At 46.0% G+C, this 21934-nt stretch overlaps 1 protein-coding gene across 1 annotated transcript in view; it reads left to right on the top strand.

Moving 5' to 3' along the window:
* PATL1 (PAT1 homolog 1, processing body mRNA decay factor) overlaps positions 1-21934 on the top strand; it is a 1960792-nt gene that overhangs the window by 1296354 nt on the left and 642504 nt on the right. The window contains exon 12 of the mRNA XM_044084059.1: positions 11091-11188. Within this exon, the coding sequence (XP_043939994.1) occupies positions 11091-11188 (98 nt within the window). The remainder of the gene's footprint in view (positions 1-11090; positions 11189-21934) is intronic.

The raw sequence follows: 21934 nt of genomic DNA, 5'->3' as shown, positions 1-21934 counted from the left end.
GCAGACAGTTAAAAATTTCTTACAGGGTCAGCCCCCAAGGTTCAGCAGGCATTTTCCCTCCAAGCAGTGGTCCTTTCCTGCTTTGAGTAGACAGGGCCAGCCTAGCCCCATGGAAACAGACCCCACAGACAGCAGCCCCAGGGGTTGCAGAGATCCAAGCAGTGGACTACCTCCACTTCAAAATCAGGGAGTTCTAAGCTACCCCATTATGGTAAGAACTCACAATGACTCACCCCTTCCCAACCTCGCCTCTGCCCACCTTCACATACCCCTAGGAGGAAAACTGTCTTTTCACTGAAGCTCCTGGGCCACCATTACCAAGAACCAATGGGTCCTGAACATTGTGTGTCAGGGGTACAAATTCTCCTTCCACACCCAAAAGGGTTCCCAGATCTACCACCAAATCAATGGGCAGAGGCTTAAAAGCAAATCCATTCCCTGTTTTCCTTGGGGGGAGTAGAGCATGTTCCTGCAGAACAGATAGGCCAAGGCTTCTACTCCAGACTTTTTCTGGTGCCCAGAAAATAGGGTACCCAGTGTCCCATTCCCGGTCTATCCATTCTAAACATCTTCTTGGTGATCCCAAAATTCAAAATGCACACCCTCCAGCAGCTGCTTCCTATGCTCCCCAAGGATGCCTGGCTAGCCACCCTGGACCTAAAAGATGCCTACCTCCACATATCTATCAGGGAGTCCTGCAGAAAATATCTCCGCTTCAGGGCAGGATTTCAACACTTTCAGTTCTCTGCACTTCCCTTTGGCTTATCAACTGCTTTCAGAGTTTTCACAAAATGCCTGACTCCGGACATTGCCTTTTGCAGACAAAGAAATATTCAAATTTACCCCTACTTAGACGACTGCCTTATTTAGCCAGACAGCCGGGAAAAGCTGCCCAAAGACCTGGCCTTTGTAAAGGCCCTACTAATCTTCCTAGGGTACACAATCAACGAAAAGAAATCCAAACAGGGACCCACCAAAAGGATAATCTTCCTGGGAGCAAGTCTGGACACAGCATCCCAGATGGCATGCCTTACACCAGAGAAACAAATTTTCCTAACGGCTTACTTCTCTTAACTGGCCATCAGGCCCAATCTTTCTGCAAGGAAAATCCTGCAAGCCCTGGGGTTCATGGCCTCTTGCATACTCCTCATGCCATATGCCAGACTGCATATGAGGAAACTTTAGTGGTACCTAAAGAGCCTTTGGTTTCAACACTCAAGATCTGGAAATTATTCTGTCTATTATTCCTTACCTAAAGAAGGAATTTCTTTGGTGGGCAACAGCCTCCTCCCACAATAAGGGACTGCCCTTCTCTCCACACCCCGCTGCCCAGACCCTCACCACAGACGCATCAGACTATTCTTGGGGTGCACACCTGGAAGGCAGGTGCCTACAGGGCCAATGGAACCCCCAGCAACTCCCCTTGCACATCAGTCAGAAAGAGATGATGGCTGTGCAGCAGGCCTTGATAGTTTTCAAACCCCTTCTATCTCCAGGGGTTCTCCTGATGAAAACAGACAACACCACTGTGATGTGATACATAAACAACCAGGGAGAGACTCACTCCTATCCCCTGTGCAGGCTGGCCATGACCACTTTGTTCACAGCCTCTTCCATGCATGTACACCTGTTAGCACAATACATGCCAGGCTCTCTCATCTCCCTGGTAGACCAATTAAGCAGAAAGCTCTTGGACCCCCATGAGTGGCAGCTCAATAGAAACACTTTCTTCCTAATAACTCAGAAATGGGGAACCTCTGAGGTTAACCTGTTTGCCTCCCACACCAACCATCAGCTCAGCAGATTCTGCACCAGGGAGCATCACTGCATGGCTTGGAAAGTGGGTTCCCTGTCCTTCCCCTGGATAAATCTCTCTGCCTATGCCTTTCCGCCCCTACCTCTCATTCCCAGGGTACTGCTCAAAATAAGGGAGGAAAAACCAAGGACCATTCTCATAGCCCCAGACTGGTCCAGACAGCACTGGTACCCTTTGCTGCGCAGTCTGTCCCCGCTGCCTCCATGGCATCTTCCTCAGATTCCCAACCTCCTAACCCAGAGGAAAGGAATTCATCCATCCCCAAATGCAGACACTCATTTTGGCGTCTTGGCTTATACCGTAACCCATCTGCCATCCTTAGTAAACGGGTTCTGGATGTTATCCGCGAGCCAGACGCCCCGGCACCAGAAAGTCTTGTGCAAATAAATGGAAAAGGTTCTGCACCTGAATCCAGGCTAAGGGGGGCAAATACGTCACAGCCCTATATCCCTCTCATCCTGGATTAGTTAGCTGACCTACTACACAGTGGTCTCTCTTTCCCCTCTATAGAAAAAATCATGCCTCTGCCATTTCTGCTCATTTTCCCTCTGAGTAGCCTCTTTTTCCACACCCTTTGATGAAACAGTTCCTCAGAGGGGCTTGCAACTTGAGGCCCCCGAGAACGGCACCAACACCAGCTTGGGACCTTAACTTTGTCTTGGAAAAGCTCACCCTGCCCCCTTTTGAACCAGCTTCTTCTGCAGAGCTAAAATTTCTCTCCTGAAATACAGCCTTCCTCCTGGCTATCACTTTAGCCAGAAGAGTCTCTGAGCTGCAAGCACTCATGGCTGTGGAACCCTTCATCATCTTCCATGCAAACAGGGTATCCCTCAGAACTAATCCATCCTTCTTACCCAAGCTGGTGTCCAGTATGGCTCCGAACCAATCCATCCATTTACCCACCTTCTTTCCTAACCCCAAAACAAAGGGGAAAGGATTCTGCACTCACTAGATGTGCACAGACAGTTCAGATACTATCTGGATAGAACTAAACCCTTTAGAAAGTCTGATCAATTGCTGGTTAGCTTTGCTTCAGGGGCAGAAGGCAAAACCATCTACAAGCAAACCATTTCCAAATGGATAGCACACTGCATCCATTTCTGCTACAAACAGCATGGCAAGCCTCCCCCCCTCCAAGAGGGGTTAGGACACACTCAACCAGAGCAGCCTCCACCTCTACAGCTTTCCTAAGAGGAGTCCCTACCAGGGACATCCTGGAGGCTGCCACCTGGACATCTGTTCACACTGTTACCAAACATTACTACCTGCCTCTCTTCTTCAAATCCAAGGCAGAATTTGCCTGTGCATTCTTGCAGGGCATGCTAGTCAGCTCTAGCTTCCTTGACTGCCTCCACCCATTTCCTCAGCTTTGGGAATCTACCCAACTATGATGACTGCAACAGTAAAACACGAAGAACATAGTACAGTTGTGTACACTTACCATAAATGTAGATGTTCGAGTGTATTCCCTGTTGCAGTCCTGGTTACCCTCCCTCCATGCCCCTTTCTCTTTTCCTTCCTTTTTTTCCTTGTTCTCCTTTCCTTACAAGGGACATATTGGTATTTATTTTCCACTGGTGGGGTTTTATCACCAGAGCCTAGCCTCCTACTTCGGGGGGCTCCTGACAGGTTAGGGCAAGAAAAACAGATGTAATGGCGTCAGATGCCTTCCTTTATACCACTGGACGACCTGATGTCAGTTCTCAAGTGGCATCAACCGACACAGAAATACTAAGTCTCTGGTATTCAGGCTGGCCACGGGCTACCCTGGCAGGGATAACCCTGATGCGATGGCTGCAACAGTGAATGCACTCGAACATCTACATTTATGGCAAGTGTACCCAACGGTACTTCATACATAGGTGAAGAAAATAAAACATTTATGTGGACACACAGTGATACTTCATTTTAAACATGTTACAATTTAGAGTAGACAGAATCACAATTTTGATAATTTACAACTCAAACATTTATACAGTGATAAAACAAGGACATTTTTAATAAGTCAGAAAAAATATAAATAGCATGCAGAAAAAGTAAAAGAAGGTATAAGATGATGCTTGGTTTAGCATTTTTATTGATTTAAGAACTGTTTGTTGGTTCTCTGAGTAGGGAAAATTGGATGTGATAGTGTTCAATCTCGCCGTTTGTTCTTACACATGGGTTCGGAGCCAATCCTCGGCTCCGTGCCGGCCTCTTGCAAGCTCTGCATCGAGAAGAAGCTCGAGACAATCTAATACCCACAATCCCCCTCTGCCTTTACCTCAGATCTAGTTTGCCGCTGCTGCGTTCGCATCGCTGGGAGCTAGCTCGAGCATCTAAAGTTAAGATATAACTTAATTTGTTATATTTTATTGGATTTTTTTGTTCTATTAGATATATCTTGATATAGTGAGTGATTGTGTGTTGAGTGGCTTAAATTCTCGGTACCGTTAATCTTATTAATCGGTTAGAGTTTTTCGGGGCCTACAACCCTTCTTAAATTTAAAAAGGATTTGACATTTAAACCGGATTTGACACTTTTTTCTCGGATTTGACTATATTACTGGACTTGTCTTTCTCTTGTAAAATGTCTGATAAGGTAAAATCAGGATTTAAGCGTTGTCAGTGTGGCCAGAAAATGTCAGTGACTGACAACCATAGTTCCTTGTCTACTGCCTTGGCCCTCTCCACTTGCAAGAGGACTGTTCTATCTGTCACTCTTTTAGTGGGAGGGTCATGACAGATAGGCGCAGGAAACTCATGGACAGAGGTTTATTAAAACCTTCTTTTCAGGAGGCTCTGGATGCTTCTGACCAGGCATCGAAATCCTCTAAGGAATCGAAGACGTCGGAGCCCAAGTCATCGGCTCCGAGCTCTTCAGCAAAAGTTAGATCACCGGTTCCACAGACTTCGGGGCCGAGTGTTCAACTGGTATCGGTTCCTGAGCCTCGAGTCTTGGAACCGGTGATGGAGCTCCCTCCTTCGACCTTATTGAGGTCGGCTCCGTCTTCGGTTCCTTCGACCCGTTCTTCTTCAAAACTCTCTGATATCGATGTGGATCGTGTGGTGCAGAAGTTATTGGAGCATTCGGCCCTGTCCAAACTTATTTCGGTTTCCACCCAGTTGGTGTCGAAACTTGAAGGCCTCCCAGTGTCTCCACCCATTCCTCCTCCGAGACCTGTTCAGTCTTTGGAGCCGGAAGAGGCTGATCTTCTGATTGTGGAGCCCTCGGGTCCAGAACCGTCCTTTTCTCGGTCTGTTCCTCTCACCTCGACTCCGTCGGACCCGATACCGGAGTCTCGGAGCCGACGATCTGTCCTTGGTTCCGGGGCCGAGTCGAACCGGCGTTCGGTTCCGACTCTCCCCCTCGGGGCCTCGGCGGATCGATTCGGCTCCGTCCTCGGGGTCGATGCCTTCGGTGCCTGTGTCGGGGATTCTTCCCATTTCTTCGGAACCGGGAGATTCTTCGATGCGGGACCCGGGGGCGTTCGACCTAATGAGGAAGGTGTTGTCTACCCAGACAACCACATCAGTGGAAGCAACCTCTCCTCCCCATAAAGGGCCGTTATCCTCCTCTGCACCCACGGCCACATCCAAGCGTTGGGCACCAGTGTCTCAGCCACCCCTGGAGGGTGCCCCCTCTTCCTCGGAGGCTTCTTTGGATGCTCCCCACGAAGAAGTCCCTAGGAAAAGATTGTGTAAGAGGAGACACTTGGATTCTCCACAAGAATCCTTGACATCTGATACTGACTTAGATGAGTCAGAAGGGTCCCCCAAGTCACCTTCAGAAGATGTCTCTTTTTCGGACATATTGGAGATCCTGAAACAGAGAGGTGACTGGCAGTCCCTTCCCCCTTCTGAGGATGAGTCAGTTTTGCTGAAGGCATTTGGTGCTCGCCCTTCTTCCTCCTGGGTCACTCCTCCCTTCGACGAATTAATGGAACTAATTGCTCGAAGGGCGTGGGAGGCTCCTGACACAGTGGAACCAGTCCCAAGGAAACCCAATAAATACATCACGGCACCTCAGGACAAGACCTACTTAACAAAAGGAGTTCCAGTGGACGCTATGGTGGTGGCAGCGCCACGAAAAGGAGATGTCAGAGTCTTCCTCATCTGTCCATCCCCTAATAAAGATTCTAGGACGATGGATAGGTGCGGGAAGCGCATTTTTAGTTCAGCGGCTTTTTCCATGCGATCCCTGAACTATTTGACCCATTTTACACGTCTACAGAGGGATCTAGTCAAAGAGTTGGGAGATACCCTCCAGGGTACTACAGATGCGGCTGTCTCAGAGAAAGTGACAGCGCAACTTAATACCCTTACATCCATTGTGAACTCGTCCATGAGGCTGATTTCACGCAACCCGAAGGTTCGAGTAGGGCAGCAGCTTCAGCGATTGCTCTTCGCAGACAATCCTGGATGCGCTTATGTTCCTTTGCGGAAGCCTTCAAGTCTTCCTTTACTAACGCCCCATTTGACGGTGCCACTCTCTTTGGCCCCAAAGTAAAGGAGACCCTTACCTGGTGTGAACAGGAGGGAAAGACTCTGTCTGCTGTCGGAGTCCGTTTTTCCACCCCAACCAGACCGTACCCCAAAGGGCAACGTGGTGGAAAAATGTGGTTTCGTAAAACCCCAAGGATCTTTCCCAGGCACACAGGGAGATGCCCCCTCTAGAGGCAGAGGAGGGGGCAGAGGTGGAAGACGCCGCCCAGGCGGCAGAGGGGGTCCGCAACATCAAGGTGACAGGGATACACTCCCTGGTAAACCTTTCCAGCACTCCTGAGAGGAGGCCCGACTGTCCTGCTCTGGAGGCAGTCGGGGTCGCTAGCTTTATACCCTCAGGCCTGGCAAAATATAACTACAGACAAGTGGGTAAAAAGCGTGGTTACCAGAGGTTACAACATACCCTTTCTATCCTATCCCATTCCAAAGAAAAGACTCCCAGATGTACCACCCCATCTGCGAGAGCCAGCAGCTATAGAAATTTCAAAGCTGCTAGAAAAAGAGTCATCCAACCAGTCCCAGCGGACCAGCAAGGATTCGGGACTTACTCAAGGTTCTTTTAGTTCCAAAGAAAACAGGGGACTGGAGGCCCATCCTGGACCTAAGCTACCTCAATACCTTCGTCAGGAAAGAAAAGTTCGAATGGTCACGCTTCAATCGATCCTTCCATTCTTACAGAAGGACGACTGGATGTGCTCAATAGATCTAGAAGATGCATACTACCACATCAAAATGGCCAGGGCATCCAGAGATCATTTGCGCTTCCGGCTGGGGGCCAGTCACTTTCAATTCGAGCCCTGCCCTTTGGTCTGACCTCAGCCCCCAGGGTCTTCACCAAATGCATGGCAGTGGTAGCGTCTCACTTGAGGCGCCAAGGATTCCAGGTGTTTCCGTATCTGGACGACTGGCTCCTTTCTGCCACCACCCAGCGTCAACTATTACAGGCCAGGGACTTTACCCTTCAACTGTGTGTTCACCTAGGGATTTCCGTAAACTTGGAAAATCCTTGCTTCAGCCATCACAAAATATCTTGTTCATAGGAGCAGAATTAAACACAAGTCAGTTAATTCTAAGACTTCCCCCAGAAAGGATATTATCACTTCAGACTCACATACGTCTTCTACTTTCGTCAAGGAAATCTCCAGCAAAACTGGTACTGAAGGTTTTGGGACTCATGTCAGCCTCCCTTATTGCAATACCCTTGGGAAGGCTGCACATGAGAGTCCTACAATGGCTGCTGTTCGCACAATGGTCGTTTCAACAACTACCTCTAACACACGAGATTCTTATAACGAAAACATGCAAGACACATCTAAACTGGTGGCTTCAAACGTGCAACCTTTCCAAGGGGAGACCATTTGTGCTACCCACGCCTACAGTTACGGTGACCACGGACGCTTCCCTGATAGGGTGGGGGGGCATCTTTCAGGGACAGACAGTCCAAGGCGAATGGACCAATTTGGAGTACAATCTGCACATCAATGTTCTAGAGTTGAGGGCAGTGTTTCTAGCTTTGCAGCACTTTGCTCCCCTTCTTCCTCTAGGAACTATTGCAGTTCAGACGGACAACATGTCGGTAGTCTGGTACATAAACAAGCAAGGGGGAACCAAGTCCTATCAGCTATGCAGAGAGGCCATGAGAATCTGGCAGTGGGCGGAGTCCACGGGTTGCTTTCTAATAGCAACGCACATCCCGGGGTCATCCAACGTCATAGCCGACAGGCTGAGCAGAGCAATTCTGTTACCGCACGAGTGGTCCCTAAAACAGTCAGTGGCGAAAAGGATTTTTCGCACGTGGGGCCAGCCTTCCTGCGATCTGTTTGCGTCTCCAATGAACGCCAAATGCAGGAGCTACTTTGCCCTATTACCCCCTCCAGGGGAAGTCCCCAGGGACGCACTGATTCACGATTGGCCCCCGGGACTCCTGTACGCATTTCCTCTGATATCATAGTTTCTCCAGAAAGCCAGAAACCTTCACAGGACAATAATCCTCATTGCCCCATTCTGGCCTCGTCAAATTTGGTTTCCCTTCCTGAAGACACACTGCATTCGGGGACCCTGGATTCTGGACCCAGAGCCAGATCTATTGACTCACTCGTCAGGGGCTCCCCATCCCGCGCTCCGGTCCCTTCATCTAGCAGCTTGGTTGCTCCAATTCCCAACTTAGCCAGGTCTGATCTCCTTTCGCCAGCAGTTCGGAATATATTGGTGGCTTCTCATAAAGCTTCCACTACTAAAACATATTCTAGTAAATGGAAGCGATTTGTATTCTGGGCGAATACACAGCAAGTGGATCCTTTTATAGCTCCTTTGAATAAAATATTGGAGTTTTTAACGGACTTATTCCATCAGGGTGCTTCTCCTGCTACACTAAGAGTTCAACTGGCTGCCATTTCAAATTTCCATGTGGAAGAATGTGGGGCTCCTGTTATGGCCCACAGACTTTGTAAAGCCTTTTAAAAGGGTTTTCATATTAGACCACCAGTCAGATCTCCTCGTCACCTTGGAGTCTAAACTTGTTGTTATCTAAATTAATGTTGCCCCTTTGAACCTGCCTCTTCTTGCCCATTAAAATTTTTGTCCTGGAAGACTCTCTTTTGGTAGCCATTACTTCCGCTAGGCGAGTATCTGAACTTCAGGCTCTCTCCATCAAGCACCCTTAGTTGATCTTTCACTCTGACAGAGTTTCTCTTGAACTAATTCATCCTTCCTCCCTAAAGTGTGTTCTATTAACAATATTAATCAGTCCATTGAATTACCCACCTTCTTCAAAAATCACTCCAACAAAATGGAGTATATGTTGCACAAATTAGATGTTCACAGACAACTAAGATTTTACTTGGATAGAACAAAAGATCACAGAAAAACTGATCAACTTTTTGTGGCCTTTGCTGATAGCAGGAAAGGACTAGCGGTTACCAAAAGAACTCTTTCTAAGTGGCTAACGGATTGTATAATCTATGTCTATGATTCCTCAAATCTAACTCTCTTACACAAACCCAAAGGACATTCCACAAGGTCAGTGTCTACATCTCTGGCTCATGCAGCCCGCCTACCACTAGATGCTATTTGTGCGGCTGCTACTTGGTCTAAGCCACATACATTCATTTCTCATTATAAGGTAGACAAGGCTTCTAGGGACAGAGCAACCTTTGGTTCCACTGTGCTCAAGAACGTCCTCCCGTGAGTTCCTCAGGAACAAGGAGCTAGGGACGCTACCCATGTGTAAGAACAAACGGCGAGATTGAACACTATCACATATAGAAGTTATGTCCTTACCATAACGTTCCATGTGGAGTGTTCATCTCGCCTTTGTTCTTACATTCCCACCCTCCCGCCCTTAAGAAGAACGTTCTTTTGATGCCTGGCCGGGAGCATTCTGCTACTGCTTTGCAGATGTTGTGTACATAGTTGGCATATATATATATATATATATATATATATATATATATATATGTCTATTTGTTCTTTTATATATATAGTTATGTATAGACTCTTGTTTCTGTGCATATGTGATGTAAGCATGAATGTGCTCTGGAGATTGGTTTGCTTGCAAACTAGATCTGAGGTAAAGGCAGAGGGGGATTGTGGGTATTAGATTGTCTCGAGCTTCTTCTCGATGCAGAGCTTGCAAGAGGCCGGCACGGAGCCGAGGATCGGCTCCGAACCCATGTGTAAGAACAAAGGCGAGATGAACACTCCACATGGAACGTTATGGTAAGGACATAACTTCTATTTTTGTTCCTTAACTGGGCAGACACCAAGTTCCATGTGTCTGCAGCTGTTTCAGAAAAGGCGTTTTCATCCATGAATAGGTCTGACTAGCTGATGGGCCTCCTGACTTAAAAGCAGTTTTTAATGGCAGAATAAGAGACATTGGTTCTGTAAATGACATCATCACCTGCATATAGGATAACAAAGATTTCAAGCATATCTGCTGGATGATTGAGTAGTGGTGGCTGCAGTTGATCTTTGTGCTACACATTTATAGAGGTGGATGAAAAGATAGGATTTCTGAATCTGAACTTTGAGGGTTTTGTCAGAGAAGTTTGTGATCCAAGAGAGGGAATCAGAGCTTATTCCTGCTTTGGTTAGTAAGAGTTAAGCAGCAGTGCATGATCCACTAAGTCAGAGGCCTCCATGAGGTAAGTGAATACTGCACAAATAAGGATACATTTAACTATACTACATGGTATTACTTATGTTAAGAGCAGTTGTGGTACTTTTTCTGACTAAAATCCATTTTGATGTGGAGTTAGAATACTGCATTTACTAATATATTCAGTTAGTTGTAAAAAGATATAGCTTTCAAAAGTCTCTGTTGACAGCAGTATTGAAATGGGTCTGAAGTCTTTAGTATTTATTGGCTTGGCAGGCTTGGGGACGAGTCTTGACTTTGACTTGTATTCAGTCATTTGGCACATACATTTTTGGTTTGTCCTAGGTTGTAGAAGTGTTGAAGTGGGTGAATAATGTGGATGCTACAGAACAGTATAATCTGTGTTAGTAGGCAGTGTGTTCCACTGGGAGCATCCAAGGAGATTTGGGCAGTTGCTAAAGTCTTTTGAAGTATAAATGAGGCATACAAGAGGAGCAGCAGTTAAGATACCAGGCAACAACGTCTGTCCATTGAGCAGTAAAAATCTCTTTGATTGTGAATGGATAGCACAAGTAGTTACTCATGTTGATAAGTCATATTTTCTGTGCTTTAGTTGAGACCTGGCTTGCTTTTTTCTGTCTTACCACCATTCCAGTGCAGATTTAATTTGTTCATCTTTTGTTTTTGCAGTACAGTTTGAGGGATCGCTTGGGAAACTAACAGTTTCTAGTGTGAACAACCCACGAAAGATGATTGATGCAGTAGTGACTTCACGAACTGAAGATGATGTAAGTGAGCAGAATTCCTTGCTTCAGTCAGTGCAAAACAGTCTGTCTTCTGTCTCTCTTTGCTGTCATATGAATTTGAGATAGAGCACTGTATATGGATTAGAGGCAAAATATAAATGTGTGTGTATAAATATATATAGATCTATATGGTTTTAATTAGGAATAGCTAATGCTCACTTGAGTGAATGTTTCATGCTGTTAAAAAAAAAAAAAAAAGAATGGTCATGTGAGAAAACCTTCTTCCTTATGGAGTTTCTGCTTTCACTCTTTTGAATTGGATCTCTTTGTAGTGGGGTAAGGGAATTTGCCGTTATCTGACTGTTGTGCTGTCTTGGAGTTTATATATATATATAATTAGTGTGGGGGGGCACAGCCTCCCACATGGAGGGTGCAAAGGAGGCTTGCAGTCCCTGCATAACAAGAAAGAAAGTAGTACATTTTTTGAGTGTTTGCTCTAAACTGTTCGCTGTTTAGAGGATCGCTGATATGAGTATTAGTTGTTTCATAATACATACATGTGTGTGTGTGTGTGTGTGTGTGTGTGTATATATATATATATATATATATATATATATATATGTACACACACATGCACACATTTATACTCATTTGTTTAAGTAAGAAACATTGTTTTTGAGCAGTGAACTTGTACAGGAGCAGTGTATGAACTTAGCAGGCACTTGGTCATGGATAAAATGCCATGTACTCCCTACTGTGTGCCATCTAAGTGGGGAGCCAGAGCTGCATTCTTTCCCCCTGGTGTGGCAGAGACTGGGGAGGCCACTCGCTACTATCCTCTCCCACTGACCATTATCTACTCTTGCAAGACCGAGCTTGATACATCCTCTGTCTACACTCAGTTGGCTTTTTTTGTCCTGTGGTAGCAGGAGACAAATCTCAGTTGAGGTAAGAGCCTGATGGCCTGTTCGGGAATCCCCACTAAGCTTATCTATTCCACAGTGAGATTTGGGTGGTTGGAAGTAGGCCAGCTTTGGTGGCCCTACAGGACGGCCTACCTTTTCCCCTGATGGAGCACCCCCCCCCCCCCCCCTTATACTGCTGCAGCTTTTCTGAGCTATGCTGTAGCAGGCATCTGAGGGTAAGCATTATCTCTACATGTTATATTCCTCTTGGCGTATTGTGCAAGTTACACATTGCAGTTTGGGCTGGCTAGGCTCGAGCTCCATAGCTATAACACCTAGTACTTCTGCTAGCCTACAGGACGGCCTACCTTTTCCCCTGATGGAGCATCCCCCCCTTATACTGCTGCAGCTTTTCTGAGCTATGCTGTAGCAGGCATCTGAGGGTAAGCATTATCTCTACATGTTATATTCCTCTTGGCATATTGTGCAAGTTACACATTGCAGTTTGGGCTGGCTAGGCTCGAGCTCCATAGTTGTAACACCTAGTACGTCTGCTAGGTGTCACCCATTTGGTAAGCCAGAGCCATCTCAGTCTCCCAGGATGGGTGAGCTGGCAACAGGTAATCACTCCCATCCAATCTTGCTAACTCCTAACAGTTGCCTGAACCTGTGTTTGATTTTGGGTTACCAGCAGTGTAATTTTGGCTTTATCCCTTTACACCATTAAGTTGGCTCCCTACCTGGCTCTCGTAACACTCAAGCTGCTAAAAGAACTTTGTTCATCTGGGTAATAGTCAGGGATACATCTCTCTGTCTCACAGAACCAGACCCACATTCTGCATTTGACCCACCTTGAGCTTAAACTTGCAAGCTAGAAGATAACAAGGCAATCCCTTCAGTGAATAAAAAGCAGCTAAAAACCCAGATTTTAGTGATAGAGGCTTTTAATGATCTTATGTAATTTCCTTTCTATGTGCATTTGCACTCATGGCAGCATGTTTTGGTTGATTAATCAATCTCCTAACTTTAAACAAATGATTTCACTAACTTCTGGAAAGGTCAGCTTTTACCTTTTCAATCTACACTTTGTCTTTAGGCAGACTTTTCTCATTTCATTTAGCCTTCAAACTTGAGATATTTTAAGCAAACTCGAGATAAGGTTATCTTGTTTTTTTTAGAGAAGTTTTAAAATTGTAGCCTTTAGATGTGAAGTTGTTAAATCTTGCCGTTTATTCTCACTGATGGGTTCGGAGCCGATCCTTGGCTCAGACACGGCTGATAGCAAGCTCAAGGTTTGCCAGTAGCTCAAGACCAAGCCCCTTATCCCACAACGCACTGCTGGAATTACCTCAGATCTAGTTTGCCATGGCAAGAGAGATCTCAGTGTTCCAGTTAGCTCGGGCCATTTTAGAAACAAATTAACAGCAAGTCTATAAAAAAGTTTTCTTTTTTGTTTAATATATATATAGTATGTGTTAGTACTATTATATTTACTCTCTAGATAGTAGAAATAGTTTAAAAATTAGGGCCTTGTTGGCTTCGGCTTCTTAGTTTATGTGGGCCTTAAGCCCCTTTTCTCTACTTCTTCTTTATTATAGTCAGGTTTTTCTGTGGGCCTCTTCGCCCTACATTTGTATCGATATTTTTTGTTCAAAATATATATATATACTGTTATAGCTGGTGCCCGGTTTGGGCTTAGTTGTTGTGTATCTAATTTACTGCCTTTTTCACTTAACTGTGTCAGATGATAGGGAGAAATCCCACCCCAAATCAGGATTCAAAAAATGCCCAGATTGTGGGCAGAAAATGTCTGCTACTGATGGACACATTCAATGTGTCTACTGTCTGGGGGCTAAACACCTCCAAGACACCTGTAGCATTTGCCACTTCTTTTCTTCAAGAGTTCTCTTGGAGAGAAGGAGGAAACTTATAGACAGGGGGATTGCTACAGCAATCTTTTTCGTAAGTCTTGAGTAGCCATGAGGTTGCTAGCACATCATCCAAATCCTCAAAATCCAAGTCTTCAGATAAGGTCTCAAAAAAGGCTAAGATTTCAGAAGGAGGGTCGTCGGTTCCACAGTCATCGGAACCGAGTGCACCTTTGATTCGGAGCCAGCTCTCAGTATTGGAGCCGGTCTCTGAAGTTCCTTCTTCACCTCTGCTTCAGTCAGCACCTTCGGTGAATTCAGCCAAGTGTTCAGTCAGCCTTTCAGATTTGGACATTGATCGGCTAATGCAGAAGCTTTTACAGGCACCAGGACTTGCCAAATTGTTGTCGGCCCCAACCAGCTCGTCGGTACCGAAGACCATGGAACCGGACTTGTCTACTACTCCTCCGAGCCGTACTGGACTCTCGGAGCCGAAGGAAATTGAACCGATGGTGGTCGAACCCTTGGAGCCGATACCTGCACCGGTGTTGTCGGCTCCATCTACTCTGGTGTCCTCTGTGCCGACCGAGGACTCTAGGAGCTGGCGTTCTCCTGTCGGGTCTGGGTAGGAAAGTTGCACCGACTTGTCGGTGCCTACTATTCCTCTCGGGGCTTCAGCTCGGATGAGCTTGCCTCCTACCTCTGCCTCGGAGCCCAGGGTTTCAGTGCGGTAGGATCGGATGGTACTCCCGGGTCCGTCCACTCCTTCTCGTCGGAGTCATGGTGCCTTCGATGCTATGAGGAGAGTTTTGTCTCCAAAGGCAAAGTCAGCATCGGTTCAGCTTTCCCTCTCCCCTCAAGCTCCTGTGTCTGCTTCATCATCTACTGATCCCTCTAAGTGTAGAGACCCCGAACCTCAAGTACCCCCAACAGGGCATCCCCTGCTCTTCTGAGACCTCCCCAGATCCCCCCACTGAGGAGGTGCCCAGGAAGAGACTGTGCAAGAGGAGGCACTTAGACTCCCCACAGGCGTCTTTGACATCTGACACGGACTTAGATGAGTCGGAAGGGTCCCCTCGATCCCCCTCTGAGGATATCTCCTTTGCAGAGATATTAGAGATCCTTAGTCAGAGGGGCGATTGGCAGTCCAAGACCCCTACTGAGGAAGAGTCTCTGCTCTTGAAGGCTTTTGGGTCTCAACCTTCCACCACTTAGGTGTCTCCGCCTTAGGACGAGCTCATGGAACTGACCTCTCGTAAGGCGTGGGAGTCACCGGATGCTATGGAACTTGTCCCTCGTAGACCCAATAAATTCATATCTGCCCCAGTGGACAAGACATTTTTGACAAAAGGAGTGCCTGTTGATGCCATGGTGGTAGCTGCAGCCACCAAAAAGGAAGTATCTGAGACATCCCCTTCCATCCATCCCCCTAACAGAGATTCTGGGGTTATGGATAGATATGGGAAGCACATGTTTAGTTCAGCAACTTTTTCTCTGTGATCACTGAACTACTTAACACATTTTACAAGACTACAGAGAGATCTCCTGAAAGAGCTAGGAGATTCTGTCCAGGGTACAGTAGCTGCAGGAGTGGCCGACAAAGTCAACGCCTAGCTCGCTACCCTAAACTCAGTAGTGAACTCGTCCATGCGTCTCATATATGCAGCTGATGGTTCGAGTAGAGCCGTTAGTTCGGGCATTGCTCTTCGAAGACAAACCTGGATGCATCTCTGTTCCTTTGCGGAACCCTTTAAGTCTTCCTTTATTAATACCCCATTCGATGGCTCATCACTGTTTGGGCCCAAAGTAAAGGAAACTTTAACCAGGTGTGAGCAGGAAGGCAAGACCTTATCTGCTATTGGGGTCCATTTTTCCACCCCCACTCGGCCGTACCCCAAGGGCCCCGGGGGGGGGGGAATGTGGTTCCGAAAAACTCAGGCAGCCTTTCAGGACACACGTGGAGACAACCCCCTCTAGAGGCAGAGGAGGGGGTTATAATGGAAGACACCACCCCCGTGGCAGAGGGGGTCCGCAGCAACAGGGTGACAGGGGTCAGTTCTCCAGTCAGTCTTACCAGCGCCCCTGAAAGGGGGCCCGACTGTTCAGCTCTGGAGGCAGTCGGGGGTCGCTTGTCTTTATACCCAGAAGACTGGCTAAACATAACATTGGATACTTGGGGTACAAAGCATCATTTCCAGAGGATATTTCATACCGTTCTTCACCCCTCCCATTCCTATAAAGAAAATCCCAGATGTTCCACCCAATCTCAGGGAACAAGCAATCGTAGAGGTCCGTAGATTGCTAGAAAGAGTCATCCAACCAGTCCCAGCAGACCAAGTCAGATTCGGAACTTACTCAAGATTCTTTTTGGTACCAAGGAAAACAGTGGACTGGAGACCTATCTTGGACCTCAACATACTCAACCAGTTCGTAAAGAAAGAGAAGTTCCGAATGCTCACGCTTAAGTCCATTCTTCCCTTTTTAGGAAAAGGCGATTGGATGTGCTACATAGATCTCAAGGACGCGTACTATCACATAAAGATGAACAGAAGCTCCAGAGATCATCTGCGGTTCCGGCTGGGAGCCAATCATTACCAGTTTCGAGCCCTGCCCTTTGGTCTCACTACATCCCCCAGAGTGTTCACCAAATGCATGGCAGTGGTCACGGCTCACCTGAGGCGTCTAGGATTCCAGGTGTTTCCATACCTAGACGATTGGCTCCTTACCACTACCACCAGGCATCAGTTGACCCAGGCAACACAATACACTCTGACACTCTGCCATCAATAAGGCATTACAATCAACTTCGAAAATTCTGCCTTATTGCTATCTCAGCATACCGTTTTTATAGGAGCAGAGTTAGATACCTCAACTACCACTCTGTCTCCCTATCGAAAGAGTCTCTCTTCTCCACCAAAATGTCAGCTCACTGGTGTCGAAGAACAAAGCTACAGCAGCGGAGGTATTGAAAGTACTAGGTTTGATTGCGGCAGCAATCCTGGCTATACCACTCGCAAGGATGCATATGCAAATTCTTCAATGGCTCCTCTTTACTCAGTGGTCTTACCAGAAACTACCAATTCACCACATGATTCTTATCATGGATTCTTGCAGGAGAGACCTTCGATGTGGTTGACGTCTCTTCATGTCACAATCGGAAGACCCTTTGTCCCCCCCCCCCCCCCAGTAGCCACTGTGACCACGGACGCTTCCCTGATAGGGTGGGGGGGGTGGGGGGCATTTTCAGGGAAAGACTGCCCAAGGCACATGGACAGATCAAGAATCACATCTGCACATCAATGTTCTAGAGTTGAGAGCGGTACGTCTGGCGTCTCTCCCTCTAGGGACTATTGCAATTCAGACCGACAACATGTCAGTAGTCTGGTACGTGAACAAGCAGGGTGTAACCAAGTCCCTACCCCCTTTGTCGAGAAGCCCTCAGGGTCTGGCAGTGGGCTGTGTCATCCCAGTGTTTTCTGTTAGTAACGCACATCCCTGGGAAATCTAAAGTGATAGCAAACAAGCTAAGCAGGGCAATATTACTCCCTCATGAGTGGTCTCTCAACAGGTTGCGGAGTTGATTTTCCGCAAATGGGGCCAGCCTTGCTGTGACCTTTTTGCCAGCCACATCAGTTTAAAATGCAGAAGCTACTTTGCCCTAATACCATCTCCCGGTCATCCCCCAAGAGACGCACTTTTGCACTATTGGCCCCCGGGTCTCCTTTATGCATTTCCACCCTTCCCATTAATACCTAGATTTTTAAAGAAAGGAAAATCGCTGGGAAGGACTGTTATACTCATAGCCCCCTACTGGCCTCGACAGATTTGGTTTCTGTTTCTCCACCAGCATCTGTTGGAAGATCCATGGATCCTGGACCCAGTTCCGGACCTTCTGATTCACCCGTCAGGGGATCTTCATCCTTCTCTGCAGTCCCTCAAACTGACTGCTTGGCTAATTCACTTCCCCTAATTACCAGGCTTCATTCAATTTCAAAAGATACAAGACATATTCTTTTGTCTTCTCAGAAGCTATCTACCAGGAAATTATATGGCAGTAAATGGAAAATGTTCTCAATTTGGGCCAACGTGCAGAACATTGTCCCTTTCCGAGCTCTGCTATCTTCGATCTTAGAATTTCTAACAAAGATTTTCAAGGAAGGGGCAGCAGCTGCTACAGTTAGAGTTCAGTTAGCTGCTATCTCAAATTTTCACCTTGGTCTTGATGGTTCAAATATTATGAGCCATAAATTATCTAAAACCTTCCTTAAAGACGTTCTTCATATGAGACATCCGATCAAAATTCCCTTTTCTCCCTGGGATTTAAACCTTATGCTGTCTCAAATTATCCTTCCCCCTTTTGAACCAGCATCATCTTGTGATTTAAAATTTTTATCTTGAAAAACAATATTTCTTGTGACCATTACGTCTGCCTGCAGAGTGTCAGAACTTCAGGCATTATCTATCAGATCACCCTACATGATCTTCCATCCTGATAAGAGTATCTCTCCGAACAAACCCCTTATTTTTACCTAAAGTCTTTTCTGAGTCCAATATCAATCAGGTCATTGAACTGCCAGTCTTTTTCCCCAACCACTCAAGCAAATTGGAATATATGCTGCACGAACTTGATGTTCACAGACGGCTCAGATTTTATCTTGACAGAACTAAGGAAATTAGGAAATCAGACCAACTTTTTGATCCTTCTCAGAAGCATGAAAAGGCAATCCAGTGGCTAAAACAAATTTGTCTAAATGGTTATCCAATTGTATATCCTTTGTTTATGAGAATATGAGCATGCCCTTAACGCACAAACCAAAAGCTCATTCTACCAGAGCTGTCTCTACCTCTTCTGCTTTTCAAGCTAAATTGCCCCTTGACAATATTTGCGTTGCAGCCACTTGGTTTAAGCCTCATACCTTTATCACACATTGCAAAGTAGATAGGGCTTCAAGGGGCAAGTCTTCCTTTGGTTCTACGGTGCTGAAGAACATACTCCCATGAGCCACCCAAGGCTGAGGGTGCTAGGGACGCTACCCATCAGTGAGAATAAATGGCGAGATATAACAACTTCACATATAGAAGTTATGTACTTAACATAACGTTCCGTGTGAGTTGTTTATCTCACCTTTATTCTCACGTCCCTCCCTCCCCATCCAATATTTTTTCTTCCCCTTTGGGAAGTGTTCTTTGTATGTGTATATATATATATATATATATATATATATATATATATATATATATATATATATATAATGAGGGTATGTATATATCTATATATATGTATATACTGTTATTCGCTGCAAACAAGATCTGAAGTAATTCCAGCAGTGCGTTGTGGGATAAGGGGCTTGGTCTCGAGCTACTGGCAAACCTTGAGCTTGCTATCGGCCCGTGTCGGAGCTGAGGATCGGCTCTGGACCCATCAGTGAGTCTAAAAGGCGAGATAAACAACTCACATGGAACGTTACGGTAAGTACATAACTTCTGTTTTTCTTAGTTCATTTCCGATTATGTGGAAAATCACTAACTGGGTTCCTTCATAGTTTTTAGGTACATTTAACCATTCTAATAAATCCTTCTTCATTGTCTCTTTGAATACTAATGTTGGTTTGCCACATAAAACGTGTTCATCACTTTTCAGCCTGCACAATTCATGGGAACTAGAAATGTAAAGGTATATTAGTATATACCTTAACCTTAAACTGGAGATGTCTGTTTTTTATTTGCTTTCCCTGTCCTTTCCTTGCTGCCTAAGGCTAATTCAGAAGAAAAAGGAGAGACCAGAAATCATTCTCATTACCCATTTCTGGCCAAGACAGAGCTTTCTGTCCCACATGATCCACCTGGCAAGGGAAAAGCCTTTCCTGCTGCCTCAGAATGTAAACCTCTTGACTCAGTTCAGAGGGTCCCTCAGATGGTAATTGCACTTAGCAGCTTGGAAGATATGACCTTGCTTCTTTTGTGTACTTGTGATCAAGAAATATTCTAAATTTTATGGGGGTGGCAGGGAAGACAAGTAAAAGATTACCATACTTGGAAAAATGAAAGAGATTCTCCCACTGGTGCCAAAAGAAGGAACCTGCACTCTAAACTGGAGGATGTACAAAATAGTCTTTTCAGTACTACTTTGAGCTTTTCTGTGTGGTATATACATGTTCTTTGTGTTTTACTGTTGTAGTCATCACGTTTGGGTTGAGCCCTCAGTCGGCCCAAATACCAGAGGCTTAGTATTTCTGCATCAGTTGCTGTCGCTTCAGGACTAACATCAGGTTGTCAGTGGTATAAAATCAGACGGCCGATGCCATTACATCAGGCTTTCTTGCCGAGGAGCCCAAAGCAGAAGTAGTTCGCATGAGTGCCAGTCGGCCGCTACCTGAGTTTTCGTTTCCGAATTGAAGTTGAAGTCTTCTAAAGCCAAGTACCCCATTGGGGATCCTTTTTTCTTGCTGTAATTGATGTCACAAAAAGTTAACAATTGTCTCACCTGTCGAAAGCAAATACCACACCGAGACTTCCATTCTTACTGCGTCACCTGTTTAGGCCCGACCCCAATGTCCCTCGCTGTCCCTTTTGTGCTTTGTTCAGTGCTAGAAATATACATCGTCGGGTCCTTATTGTAGCTAGATATTTTCACTCTCATTCCTCGAATTCCAGTATGGCTTCGGTAAGCCATTCAACTACTGATATTCTGGAAAAATGTAAGGATAAAGACAGACCGCGCAGGTCCAAAAATGCCGCTGCTTCCATTAAGCTAGTCGTGAGTTCTCCGGTCCTCAGTGAGGTGCTTTTGCAGGTCTTGATGCCCACTTCTGTGGATTCACAGGCCGCTACTGAGACCCTTTCGGAGTCCGGTATGCTGCGAGACTCTTCTTCTACTAAGGATCCTGTGGCTGTCTCTACCTTGGATGGGTCCGGAGCCGCTGAGCAGGCATCGGCTTCTGAGGAAGTACTTCGCACTACCGATACTCAACACAAACCGACTATTTCTTTCGGGTCTTTAGTTATTTCTAAAACTACCGAGTTTCTAAGGCCCAGGGTACGAACTACTCCCAAAAAAACGACGACCCAAACCCAGGCACCTGCTTCCTTGCCTCAATATCAAATGCTTAAAATGGTGGAAGACCTTATGCTTATTAGGGGAAGCCAGGCTACCCCTTCCAGACTTGTCACCAGTAGTTTTGTCTGAACAGGAGTCCGATGGCTCTGATGCTTCTGAATATGAAGACATGCAACTCCTCTCTGCTTATGAGGATTCTGATGCAGAGGAATCCATTTCTTCTGCCTCTCCACCCGAGAATTTTTCATTTGGTGAAACCCTTCATACTTTAAGGGAGCATTTTCAATGGGAATGTCAGGACTATCCTCAGTCAAAAAAGAGACTCAGGGAATTCTTAGATTTACCACAGCACAGACCATTAGCCATTCCTCCTGTCTTGGATGTTGTTTTTATGGAATCCAGTTTGACTCCTGACACCCTTCCTCCTGCTTCCAGGAAACCTGACAGGTACTACAGAGTCCCTGACTCTCACAAATGCATTTTCAACAATCCTGCTGCTGACCCAGAGGTCATCTCTCAAGGGCCTAAAGAAATTAAAGCAATCTCAGCTAAGAATCCCACCCCCTCAGACAGGGATTCCCAAGCTTTAGACAGGTGGGGTAAAAATGTATACACCTCTGTTACTCTTGCTGTTAGAGCACTAAATTTGTAAGTTCCACATGCTGAAATAACAGTATACCATGGAACTCCTCAAACAAAAAATATCTTCCTTTCCTGCTTGTGCAGAAAATAAAGAATTACAAGAACTATTGCATTCTGCAAGCCAAGTTACTAAGCACACTTTGCAATGTGGCTTTAACGCCCTAGAAGCATCTTTCAGAGCAGCAGTCACTGGTTCTGTCCTTAGAAGGCATGCTTGGCTTAAGGAACAGACCTTGCCAAACCATGTCAAATCAAATTTATTGGACGCACCTTTCAACAAAGACAATTTGTTTGGCACCAAGGCAGAAGAGGTCTT

This window comes from Protopterus annectens, chromosome 9.part0 (assembly GCF_019279795.1).
Source record: "Protopterus annectens isolate FY-2018-M chromosome 9.part0, PAN1.0, whole genome shotgun sequence".
Classification (NCBI taxonomy): Eukaryota; Metazoa; Chordata; order Ceratodontiformes; family Protopteridae; genus Protopterus; species Protopterus annectens.
Note: the sequence above shows the minus strand (reverse complement) of the source record. Positions and strands in the feature narration are given on the sequence as shown.